Source organism: Psittacula echo (assembly GCF_963264785.1).
Source record: "Psittacula echo genome assembly, chromosome: 18".
Lineage (NCBI taxonomy): Eukaryota > Metazoa > Chordata > Aves > Psittaciformes > Psittacidae > Psittacula > Psittacula echo.
Genome location: NC_137754.1, coordinates 4782812 through 4795517, shown reverse-complemented (window position 1 = coordinate 4795517; position 12706 = coordinate 4782812). Strand labels below are relative to the sequence as shown.

General features: G+C 59.8%; 2 protein-coding genes across 2 annotated transcripts; both read left to right on the top strand.

Moving 5' to 3' along the window:
• Positions 1-651: 651 nt before the first annotated feature.
• HEPACAM (hepatic and glial cell adhesion molecule) lies at positions 652-5047 on the top strand (the record flags this gene model as incomplete). Its single annotated transcript, XM_080631560.1, has 7 exons — positions 652-989; positions 2666-3007; positions 3475-3756; positions 3847-3940; positions 4450-4523; positions 4611-4681; positions 4760-5047. The coding sequence occupies exons 1-7, from the start codon at positions 917-919 to the stop codon at positions 5045-5047; spliced, it is 1224 nt and encodes a 407-aa protein (XP_080487686.1). The 5' UTR covers positions 652-916.
• Positions 5048-6826: 1779 nt separating this feature from the next.
• ROBO4 (roundabout guidance receptor 4) lies at positions 6827-12565 on the top strand (the record flags this gene model as incomplete). The annotated part of the gene is given in 19 exon segments (XM_080631646.1): positions 6827-6890; positions 6970-7014; positions 7099-7377; positions 7458-7596; positions 7671-7798; positions 8207-8319; positions 8400-8619; positions 8694-8815; positions 9136-9307; positions 9409-9559; positions 9638-9780; positions 10125-10301; positions 10384-10660; positions 10745-10969; positions 11059-11405; positions 11408-11621; positions 11798-12117; positions 12202-12339; positions 12435-12565. Coding segments are annotated over 19 exon segments (3405 nt in total).
• Between the last annotated feature and the right edge of the window lie 141 nt (positions 12566-12706).

Sequence of the window (12706 nt, the reverse complement as noted above, 5' to 3'; positions counted from 1 at the left end):
GCCCACAGCTCCCGCCCCAACAAGATGCTGAGGTCGCGGGTTCGCGTCCCGCCGCGGACACGCAAGGCGGGCGGAGGGTGGGTGGCTATGACCGGTGTACCTATCACAGCACCCCAAAAACAACCCCGTGAGCATTCCTGAACCCCCCCTAGAATTCCCCTCACCCTCCCAAAATATCCCTATATTTTCCTCTGAGCATCCCTGAACCTCTCCCTGAGCATCCCCGAACCCCATCAGAGCATCCCCAGGACCTCCTCCAAGATATCCCTTTATTCTCCTCGGGGAGATGGAGGCTGATCCCTCGTCACTGGGGTGATGAGCTTGGCAGGTCTCAGGGGGGGTGGGAAGCAGCTCTGGGCATCTTGCCCTGTATCCCGGCTGCCCTATTCAGTGATGCCCGGGGAACGGCACTAATTGGCACCGGAGCTGGAATGAAGCCTGGATGCAACCACAGCTTCACTTTAAAGCCTGGGAAGAGGAAAATAGGGAAGGGGAAAATAGGGAAGGAGGAACCCCACTGGGAGAGGGGTGCTCATCCAGCTTTGTGGAATGACCCCCCAAATATAATCCCCAATGCTCAGAGCCTTAAATCCCACGGGATTATCCACAGCAGAGATGGCAAACCTTAACCGGGCTCAACGGGGTGATGCCCCCGACATTGAGAATCTTCCTGGGAGTGGGAAAACATGGAATTAGGGGGGGAAAACTGCGAATCTGAGAGTTTTCCCCCCAAATAAATGTCAGCTCGAGGCTGCCGGGGAGGCGAAATCCACCAGGACACAGGGCTCTATTGAGAAGGGCAAGAACAACAACAAAAAAAGAAGGGAAAAAAAAGAATTTACCCGGGCGGAACGCCAAGCCGGGAGCTCCGCGGGACGTGCCCGGAGTTGGGAAGCGGAGGGATTCGGGGGGCGAAATGTGGGGAGCGCCGGCCGCCCCGCGGGGCCACCCCGGTCCCCCCTGCTTGCTGCTCCTGGCTCTGCACACAGGTAGGGGCTTTTCCCATTTTCCCATGTGTTTTCCCCATTTTCCCATGGTTTTTACCCGTTTTAACACGGTTTTCCCCATTTTTCCTTGGGTTTGGGGGGTATCCGGATAGAGGATGCTGGCGGGGGGGTGATGAAGGTGGTGGTACCCGATGAAGGGGGGTTGGGAGGGATTGATGAGCTGTTGAGCACCTCTTCTGCTTGGGAAAGGGCAAAAAGAAGGGGGAATGTTTTTAGGGAATAAAAACTGGGAAAAACACTTTTCCAGAGCCAAACAGGTCCTGCAGGGGGATGGATCCACCACCACCCCCCTCCCCAAGCTTCTTCCCAGTTTTTCATCTTCCCCCAAGCCACCTTTTCCCCTTGTTTTTTTCAGCACTCCCAATTCTATTTTCTTACCCATCCCCCAGATTTCCCAAAAAGCCCATTTCTCATCCCATTTCCAGCTCTGCTCCCCATCCCGCTGAAACCTCCATCTTTTATTCCCTAAAAACCCACCTTTGGGGTTCAGTGAGTCCCAGACTGCCCCATCTCGCATCTGGAAATGCAGAATATCACGCACAACAATTCTGCACCATTTTACTGTAGTTTGGACCCAAAATCAGCCAGGGACAAGCCCCGTTTCCCTGCGGATGAGCCAAGGGAGTTTTCCAAAACCACTTTTGCATTTTGTCAGCTTGGATTGACACCCAAAAAAACCATCAGGACCCTCCACAACTGGCTTTTTCTGCAAGAAATAGGGATTAGTTTGAGAAAATAGTGGGAAAATGAGGAGGTTTGGTGGGTTTTTAAGCCAGAAAAGGTGAGAGATCTCCATCTCTAAGCCAGGAATGCTGCAGGAAATGGGAATATTGTCTGATTTATTAATTAACTCTCAAATTCATTACCAGGAGCAGGGCAAAAATAGCAATTGGCTTTAAAAAGGGGGAGAAATGGGTAAAAAGCAGCAATTTCGGGATGCAAGGATGCATTAAAGGCTACATCCCATCCCAGGCCCGGGTTTGCCCTATGGATGTTCCCTATTTTTTCGGGTTGGGGCATGTTTTCGGGGCAGAGCTGAGAATAATGGATGAACGAACGCTGCATACCAATAGATCCCATGACTTTCCAGGCTTGTTTAAAGCCTTTCTTGCTCTGGCTTCGCTCTTCCCAGCTGGTTTTCCCATTCTTTTCTCTCCTTCCCTCTTCAATATGGAGTTTGTTCACCATCGCATGACAGCATGTGGATGAGAGTCGCGGATGGGACCCCTGGGATGGGAACTGGGGGGATGGATTTTCAGGGAAAAGGGCTGTTTTAGGGACTTTTCCTCCAAAATGATCAGGTTTTCTCACTTCTTCCCTACCTTTTTTCCATTGAAACCGGCTCCATGATGCAATTTGACATCTTTGGGGTGGATCTGGCTGCGCCAGAGCATTCAATGGAGCAGGGATGGGATAAAAATTCCCCACCTCCACTCCCCCCCTTTCAATTTTTGGGATGATTTCCAAAGCATTCCATTAACCTGAGCACAAGAGGTCTCCTACCACCCATCCTGCATCTTCTCAAGGTGTGGTTGAACATCCCACCCATGCTGATGCACCTTGAGGGCACTGAGCACATCTTTGGGATGGGATTCCTTATTTCCCCATGGGCTTGGAGGACCCAGATTGGGCACCCCATTGTCTCTCCCCTCCCCAAGGTCTGCTGGCAGGGGTGAACATCACCAGCCCCGCGGCGCTGGTGCGCGGCACTGCGGGCAAAGCAGCGCTGCTGTCGGTGCGCTACGCCAGCGCCAGTGCTGACAAGCCCGTGGTCAAGTGGCAGCTGAAGCGCGACAAACCCGTCACCGTCGTCCAGTCCATCGGCACCGAGATCATCGGCAACCTACGGCCCGACTACCGGGATCGCATCCGGGTGCTGGAGAACGGCTCCCTCCTCATCAGCCCCTTGCAGCTCTCCGATGAAGGGGCTTACGAGGTGGAGGTGTCCATCACCGACGACACCTTCACTGGCGAGAAGACCATCAACCTCACTGTGGACAGTAAGAGCAAGAAGGATGTCCAGTGGAGGTTGGGTTCTCCATGGGATGTCTTCCCTGACCGCTTTTGGGGAGGGCTTTCTCCAACTGGGAGGCTCAATCACTCCATCTGAAGCTGAGAGGTGGCTTTTGCAGTTCAACCACACTGTGCAGCCAAGCTACACTCCCGGTGGTGTTTTGATGTCCTCCTCCCCATCCCATGGGCCCATGTGTCTCCTGAGACATGGTGTCACCATGATTTCCCTGCTCACACACACCCCAACCGCTTTTGGGGAGGGCTTTACCCAACTAGGAGGTTCAATCACCCCATCTCCAACTGGGGAGTGGCTTTAGGGGTTCAACCACACTGTGTAGCCAAGTTATATCCTCAGTGGCATTTTGATGTCCCCCTTCCCATCCCCTGTGCCCATGCACCGCCTGAGACATGATGGTATTGGACCCATCACCATGGTTCCCCTGCTCGCCCACAGTCCCGATCTCGAAGCCTCAAGTGCTGGTGGCCTCCTCAACGGTGCTGGAGCTCAGTGAGTTCTTCACCCTCAACTGCTCCCATGAGAACGGCACGAAGCCCACCTACACCTGGCTGAAGGATGGGCGGCCGCTGAGCAACGACTCCCGCCTGCTCCTCTCCCCTGACCAGAAGATCCTCACCATCACCCGCGTCCTCATGGCCGATGACGATGTCTACAGCTGCCTGGTGGAGAACCCCATCAGCCATGGTCGCAGCATCCCCGTGAAGATCACTGTCTACCGTAAGCCACCTGCACCCCTGGGGACCGACATCTCTTGGAGATGCCCTCAGCTAAAACCCAGGGGGGTTGTCCCCCCATTGCTCTCCCCAGGCCGGAGCTCCCTCTACATCATCCTCTCCACGGGCGGCATCTTCCTCCTCGTCACCCTGGTGACTGTGTGTGCCTGCTGGAAACCCTCCAAGAAGTATGGCTGGGAGGACATGGGAGCCAAAGGGGGTCCTCTTCTCCTGCCCCAGCCTGTCTTACCCCATCCCACCCTGTCTCATCTCTTCCTATCCCATCTTGACCTGTCTCATCATATGACATCACATCTCATCCCATCACATCCCATCCTGTCCCATCCTGACTTGACCTACCCCATCCCATCTTATCTTGTCCCATCTTGCTACATCCTATATAGTTTCATCTCATCCCACCCCATCCTGCACTGACCCATTTGTCCTCTCCTGTCACATTCCATCCCATCTCATTTTGCCAGGTCTCATCTCATCCCATTAGTCCCATCCCATGCAATCCTAATCCCATCTCATCCCATCCCATCCAATCCCAATCCCAATCCCATCTCATCCCATCCCATCCAATCCCAACTTGTCCATCCCATCTCTCCCTTATGGCACCACTGGCCCCTTCATCAGCAGCCCCACCTCTGCCTCACTGCAGTGCCAGCGCTGACCATTCCTTCCCCTTTCCTAGGGACAAGCGACAAGCAGAGACACAACCAGCTTCCGAATACACAGAGCAGGACGAGGAGCGCCTGAAGCATGAGGGTGAGTGCTGGTGGTACCCAACACTGGCTAACCAACACAACACCATGATAATCAACACCGTGATAACCAACACCATGCCTCCAACAGCTGAGACCATCCCACGGAGCACTGAGCACGAGCGCAAGAATCCAGTGGCCTTGTACATCCTCAAGGACAAGGTGAGTGGCTGATGGCGTGCCCGTAGCGTGATGGGCCTGGCATGCTTCACACGCTTGCCTACCGTTGTCTCTTGTCAGGACTCTCCGGAGGCAGAGGAGGACGCGGCGCCGGAGCCCCGCGGCGCGGTGGAAGCGGGTTACCCCAGCTCTCCGGTGCCGGCAGCCGGCCGCTCGCCGGGCCCCGTGGGTCGCTCGACGCGGCGCTACCATCGCTCCCCGGCGCGCTCGCCCGCCTCGACGCGCACGCACCGCTCCCCGCCGGGGTCACCCGCACGGTCCCGCGGCGCCCCGCGGCTCCTGCGCACCGCCGGCGTCCACGTCATCCGCGAGCAGGAGGAGGCCAACGCCGTGGAGATCAGTGCCTGAGCAGGGGGGACACGTGTGTGCCTGCGGTGGCACCGGGCGAGCGGGGACACCGGGCACCGGCCGGCTCGGCGTAAAGTCACTAATTTGCTATTGATCCCACCCGGAGCTCCCCTCTTCCGTCCCCTCTCTTCCTGGGGCGCCGCTTTCATGGCTTTCCCGCTGGATGAGCGCGTGGAGAGCGTGCGGGAGGGAGCGTGTGTGCTGTGCACGGAGAGAACATGCAAGAGGGCATGTATGGAGCACGCACGGAGAACAGTGTGCGCACACGGCACTGAAAGGGTGAGCGTGGGGCGTGCCAAGAGAGCATGCATGGAGCATGACCAAGGGCGTACACAGAATGTGCACAGAGAACATGTATGGAGCATGAACAAGGGCACGCATAGAGCATGCCCAAGAGTGTGCAGAAAGAGCATGCATGGAACATGTATGGAGCATGCAGAGATGCTATGCACACAGGGCACAGAGAGAGCATGCATGGAGCATGAAAGAAAGCATTTGCACAACAGGGAGAGTGTGCAAAGTGTGGGCAGTGGTGCTGTGCACCAAGCGTGCACGAGGTGTGTGGAGAGAGCATGCATGGAGTGTGCAGACAAAACATGCAATAAGCATGTAAGAACATGCACAGGGCATGGGGACAGACCTTGCGCAGAGCATGCAGAGAGAGTACAAAGGGTGCCGGAGGCGTGCAGAGAGAGCACGTATGCAGTAAGCATGAGCTAAACATGCAAGAGAGAGCATGAGGAGCACACAGGGAGAACACGCACAGAGCTTGCAGCCAAGACTGCACGGACCATGTGGAGAGTATGTGTGTGAAGAACATGGAGAAAGGGTGCATGAAGCACGCACGGAGTGTGCATGGAGCGTGCAGAGAGCATGAGTGTGCACAGAGCACATGGAGAGAACATGTGGGGACAGCGAGCATGCCATGCTCACAGGGAGCACACACAGCGTGCGGGGACCGTGACAAGACAACATACATGAAGGAGACACACATGGAGTATAAGAGGAGATCACGCGTGCAGCATCACTTGGGGGGCACACAGAGCACGTAGCAAGCGTGCAGAGGGCACGCACAGAGCGTGTGAAAGAGCTTGCGCGAAGCGTGTACCGAGCACACACAAGCACACGAGGAGCATGCACACAGCGCGCCGAGCGAGCACACGTGTACCCGGCCTGTGCAGGAGCACACGTGTGCACCCACAGCACGCAGCCCGTGCACGCAGCGGGGACACAGTGACACGAAGCTCGCCCAAGCACACACACACAGGCAGCCTAAATGGGGGGGGATCCCTCCACTCCCATCGCATCTCCCCCTCCCAGGCGCTCCCGGGATATAGGTTTAGGATGGAAATCACGCAGCAGCCGGCCCTGGGGCGCCCGGGTGGGTGCTGGAGCACCCTGGGGTGCTTGCGGTGCTACTAACCAATAAACTAAACATAGTACCTGGCCCACGGTGGCACCCTGGGGTGTCTTTGTGAGACAGGGTGCACCCTGGGGTGAGCATCAGAGCTGGGTGACAGCTTGAGAGCGGAAGAGCTCAACGCACCCAAAGCTAAGCTTGGGACTGTTCATTCTGGTCCCTACTTGAGAGCTCCTTTCTTCTTCATTCTTCTTCCTCCCACCGCCATGGATTGGCAGAGATGTTTGTGTCCAACCTCCCCCCCGGCACTTCCCGGCCTCTGCGTCCGGCTATTGTCCCCCCCCATCCGGAGCCGGATCCTGCCCCGGTGCTGGCGGGGGGGGGGAACCGGGAATTCAGGAATGCGGCCCGGGGCCAGCATGGCGGGCAGCTGGGTGCTGGCCCTGGGCTTGGGGCTTTGCCTCAGCGCGCTGCAGCAGGGAGGTGAGTGTGGGGTGCCCCCCCCCTCAATACCAGGGCTGAGATACACTGCCATTGCCACCTCTTCCTTGTCACCCCACAGGCTGCCACAACCCTGGCACAGCCATGGCACCCCAAACTGCAGCTGGTAAGGACACCCTATGAGTGGGGGGGCACCCCAAAACCTCCTGTCGTGTCCCCCCCCTCACCCAGGGTGTCCCCTTTGTCCCAGTGCTGCGGGACAATTTCCGCCTGCAGCCAAGCGATTTGGTGGCCACGGTGGGACAAGTGCTGGAGCTGGATTGTGTCCCCCCTTCGGGGCACCCCGAGCCCCACGTCACCTGGAAGAAGGACGGGGTGGCCTTGGACTCAGCGGGTGACAGGTACGTGGTCACCAACGGGAAGCTGCGGGTGGCACCGGCGGAACGGAGCGACTCTGGGCTCTACGTCTGCGTGGCAGCCAACGCGGCGGGCAGGAGGGAGAGCCGCGGCGCCCGTGTCTCTGTCCTGGGTAAGCCAAGGATGGCCCATGGGGGTGGTGGCCGCATCACGGCCAGCTCTGGGGCCACGTCCTCTGTGTCCCCATCGCAGAGAAGCCGACCATCGTGCGGCACCCGAGTGACACCGTGGCGGTGGCCGGCAGCACCGTGGAGCTGAACTGCAGCGCTCAAGGTGACCCAATGCCACGGGTGCAGTGGCACAAGGAGCGTGGGGACCTGCCCTGGGGCAGGTAGGTGGTGGCAGGGTGGAGGTGTCACATCCTTGGGGTGACGATGGGGCTGATGGAAGGCTGGTGACCCACAGGCATGAGGTGGACCAGGAGCACACCTTGCGCCTCTACGCCGTGACGCTCGCCGACGCCGGCACCTATGTGTGTACAGCGCAGAGCCAGCTGGGCACCGCCGCGGCCACCGCGCTGCTCCGCGTAGAGGGTCAGTGGTGGCTTCCATGGGGAACCAGGGTCACCTGGGGGGCCATGCAAGGGTATCCATTCAAGAAAGCTCATCTAAAGGGGATCCATCCAAGCGGGTTTCTCCAAGGGGATCCATTTAAGGGGGTCTGTCCAAGGTGACAGGTTGAAGGGAATTTAAAGGGGGATTAAAGAAGACATATCCATCCAAAGGGTCCATCTAAGGGAGACACATCAATAGATGTATATCATGGGGTCCATCAAGGGGGTCCATGCAAGTGGTGTCCATCCAAGAGGTGTCCTTCCATGGTGTCCATTTGAGTAGGTCCACCCAGGGAGCCACCAGGCTCTCCAGGGATGGGTATCTAAGATGGGTTCCTGGGGGACCTTGCTCCTGCCTGGCGCTGCTGTGAGCTCCCTCTGCCCGCAGAGCGGCTGCCGACGGGCCGGCGCGATGCTGCTCCTCGGGACCTGCTGGCCATGAGACTGCACTTGGACAACGGCACCGTGCTGCCCACCGCGGCCGTGCGGCTCCGATGGCGGGTGCGTGTCCCTTTGGGATGGCTGGGATGGGACGCAGCGATGATGTCCCGCTGTGGCTCATGCCCATCCAACCCCTCCAGATGCTGATGAGGACACCGGTGCTGGTGAGCTACATGGTGCTGTACCGCTGCCTGGTCCCGGTCACCACCTCCTGGGTCCAACACGATGCGGGCAAGGAGCTCAGCACCATCATCCCTGCGCTCCGCAGGGGCTACAAGTACGAGTTCAAGGTCCGACCCTACACTGGAGGGACCCAGGGCTTGGACAGCAACAGCAGATACCTCTGGATACCTGAGGAAGGTGGGCTGGGTGTCCCCAGGGATGCTGGGTGGAGGACGGTGGGGTTGGTTGGTGTCAGCACTCCTGTCTTGTAGTGCCAAGCGCGGCTCCCCGGCATGTCACCGTGGGCCAAGCTGAGATGGGCAACAGCACTGTGGTTGTGAGCTGGGAGCCACCTCCTCCTGAGGCCCACAATGGCATCATCCGCGGCTACAAGGTTTGGAGTGATGGGGCTGGGGGGCTTCTGGCCAAGGAGAGTCCATCCAAGGGGTTTGCCTAAGGGGGATCCATCCAAGAAGGGAGCCTATCAAAGGTCTTTCCAAGCGTGGTCCTCCAAGGAGTGGCTGTCCAAGGAGGGATCCAGGCAAGAGATTCATCCAAGCGGAGCCTTGACAAGGGGGTTCATCCAAAGGGGCAGATCAAGATGAAGGTCCATCCATCAAGGGGATTCATCTAAGGGGACCCATCTAAGGGTCCATCCAAGAGGGTCCATCAAGAAGCTTCACCTAAGGGGACTCATCCTCTTGGTGCCTGCAGGTGTGGTCGATGGCCGAGGGCTGGCAGCGCCCCACCAACAGGACCGTGGATGGAGGCACCTACCGCCTGGAAACCCTCATCCCAAGCCCTGGGGCCCAGCTCTGTGTCCGGGTAGCAGCTTTCAATGGTGCAGGGCTGGGGGTCCCCAGCAATGCCACCTGCAGCGCCATGGGTAGGAGACGGGGACCACGATGGGTGCAGATGGGGATCACGATGGGGTGAAGGTGGGGATGAAGGTGGCAGCACAACGGTGACACTGTTGGCACATTGCAGGGGTGGCAGCAGGGAGCACTGGGCTGGCTCGGGTGCTGCGGCAGCCCGTTGTCATCGCTGCCACCGGCTCGCTGCTCTGGTTGGCTTTGCTCGTCCTCCTCCTGCTCCTGTGCCAGCGCCGCGCCAGCCGGGACGCTGCCATGCGCCGCAGGTGACCCACCGTGGGATGAGGGACATGGGGGGCTCCTTGGGGGGGCGATGACATCCTGCGACACCCCTCTCCCTGCAGGCTGGTGGCTGCAGACACGCCGTGGCTTGGTGGCCCCTGGAAACCTGGCTGTGCCCCACAGAACCGCAGCAGCAGCAGCAGCCTCCTGGGCAGCGATGGCAGGGACCCCTCCAGTGAGACCCATGGGTGCAGGGACCCCTCCAGTGAGCCCCATGGGTGCAGGGACCCCTTCAGTGAGCCATATGGGTGCAAGGACCCCAACCCAGTGCCATGGGACCCCCACCCATTCCAGTGTGGCCTTCATATGATGCTATGGGAACCCACCTGGGACCCCCACCCAGTTCCATGGGATCCCCACCAACCCAGTGCCATGGGAACCCCACCATTCAGTGCCCGGCCCTCACAGGGTGCCCAACACCCCTCTGGGTGCTTCCAGTTGCCCCTTTGCATGCAGCAGGGCCCTGGGGACAGACAGAGTCAAGGAGGAAGGGGCCAGGGGACACCTGACTCAGCACCCATGGGTGCCCTGCCCTCTCTCATTCCCCAGCCCTGTCCTTGGAGCCATCAAGCCTCGGCCCCCCCACACCCTCCAACCACAGCAGTGCCTGTGGGGGGCACCCTCCACCCCTTGGGGACACGGGGTGCTGCAGGGGGGGACACCCTGGGGTGCGCACATCACCCAGCACCCCGAACCCAGCGCCCTCGGAGCGGCTCCGCAAGAGAGGTGGGTGCTGGGGGACCCGGAGGGGTGCGAGGGACAGCAGGAGGAGGCTCATGGCTCTGTGTGTTCCCATGTCCCCATGAAGAGCTGCAGCAGGTGCACAGCACCCCGCTGCCCACCGGTGGCCCTGGGCATGGCCCCATCCATGGAAGCAGAGGCGAGTGGCGGCCGGATCTGGGTCTGGAGTGGCCCCAGCGAAGAGGACACGATGGTGACACCGGTGCGGCGGTGGCCGGAGGGAACTGGCAGCAGCTCCCGGTCTTCAGCACTCCAAAACCACGTCGGGGCAGCGGCTCCTTGGCCTCTGGTGGCACGAGGGCCCCAGTGCCACCACCCCACGGCTGGCAGCCGCCGGTGACACGGTGAGTGCCACTGTCCCCACCGTGGGCCACTACATGCACCCCAGGCCCCTGCTGCAAAAGCCACCACGTCCTTTGTACGTGCAGGTCCCCAGTGACCGCGTACCCCAGGGACGTGTCCCCGGTCACTGGGAGCCCCAGGGATGCGTCACCAGCCACCAGGCACCCCAAGGACCCACCATCAGCCTCCAGACACCCTGAGGACGCGTCACGAGCCACTGGGCACCCAAGAGACGCATCCCCAGCTTCAAGGCTCCCCAAAGAGAAGTCTGCGGCCACTGGGCACTGCAGGGACAAGTTCCTGGCCACCAGGTACCCCAGGGACATGTTTCTGGGCACCAGGCACCCAGGGAACCATCACTGGTGAGCAGGCACCCAAGACACATGTTCCTGATACCCAGGTACCCTGAGGACACGCCACCAGCGGTGAGGCATCCCAAGGACGCAACTCCAGCCTCCGGGAACACAAAGGACACATCCCGTCCCACCAGGTACCCCAAGGACATGTCCCCAGCCACCAGGCACCCCGTGGACCCATCACTGGTGACCAGGCACCCCAAGGACACATCTCCAGACAGCAGATACCCAAAGAACATGGCACCAGCCATGAAACATCCCAAGGACACACCTCCAGCCAAGAGGAACCCAAGGGACACATCACCAACCACCAGGCACCCTGAGGAGAGGTCTCCAGTCCCTGGTCACCAGAGGGACAAGTTCTTGGGCACCAGGTACCCCAAGGACATGTCCCCACCCACTCCAGGGACCCCTCACTGGTGACCAGGCACCCAAGGGATGTGTTCCTGGCCACCAGGTACCCCAAGGACACATCCCCAGTCACCAAGCACCCAAAGGACATGTCCCCAGTCACCAGTCACTTGTCACCAGCATTCAGCAATGGGCTCTTCACACAGCAACAAGTGGCCAAGGACCTGGAGATGGACCAGGACACCAACTGCCCCAGGTACCTCCCATCCCCTGGGATGCTCTGTGTGTCCCCACGTCCCCTGTAAAGAGCTGCAGCAAGTGCACTGCACCCCACTGCTCACCAGTGGCCCTGGACATGTCCCCATCCATGGAAATGACCCTGGGACACCACCGTGGTGGCAGCACCCATGGTCCTCACTGTGTCCCCTGCAGCCCTGCAGCACCCACCGCACCGCTGTCCATCTCTCCGTTGCACACCTACGGCTACATCTATGGGCCACCGGCCTCTGAGCTGGGTGAGGAGGAGGACGAGGAGGAGGATGAAGAGCAACCAGCGGAGAGGGGCTCCCCAGTGGGGTCACTGCTGAACGGGTGGGGGTCTGTCTCAGAGGACAACTTCACCAGCGCCCGCTGCAGCTTGGTGAGCTCCTGCGATGGCTCCTTCCTCCTGGATGCCAGCTTTGCCCGGGCGCTGGCTGTGGCTGTCGATGGCCTCTGCTTTGGCCTTGAGGACACCGATGGGACCTACAGAGGTGAGGAAGGGTCCCCAGACCCCCACTCTGACCCCTTCAGGAAGATGTCCCCATCATGACACCACAGTGATGTCATCTCCATAGCAGGTCCCTCACCGCCACCGTCACCCTTGGAGAGGATCTTCACACCCGGGGTCCCCATCCCGCCCTGGGATTGGGGAACAGCACTGGGAATCTCGCGGAGAATAGGGATGGAGGCAGCTGCGGGCACCCTGCAGTGTGGTGAGCGCTGCCCTAATGCCTGGTGATGGGCACTAGTGGTGGTGCTGGTGTCGCCCATTGCAGGGTGCTGGACTATGTCCCCTTTTGCTTTGCAGGTGACCACGGGTCGGGCAGTGGCAGCCCCTGGTCCAGAGCGGGCGGTGAGATGGGGACAGGAGGGACAGGAGCGTGGAGGTCCCCAGGGTGCAGGAGTCGCCTCGGCTCAGCCAAAATCCAGCTTTATTAACTGGTGCCCCAAAAAGGGGCTCCTTGCAGCAAAAGCCACCCACAGAGGGGGGTGGCACTAAGGTGGGGGGTGACCCTCCTTCTCCAGCATCCTTGTCTTTCCCCAGTGTCCCCATCCCTCTCCAGCATCCTCATCCCTCCC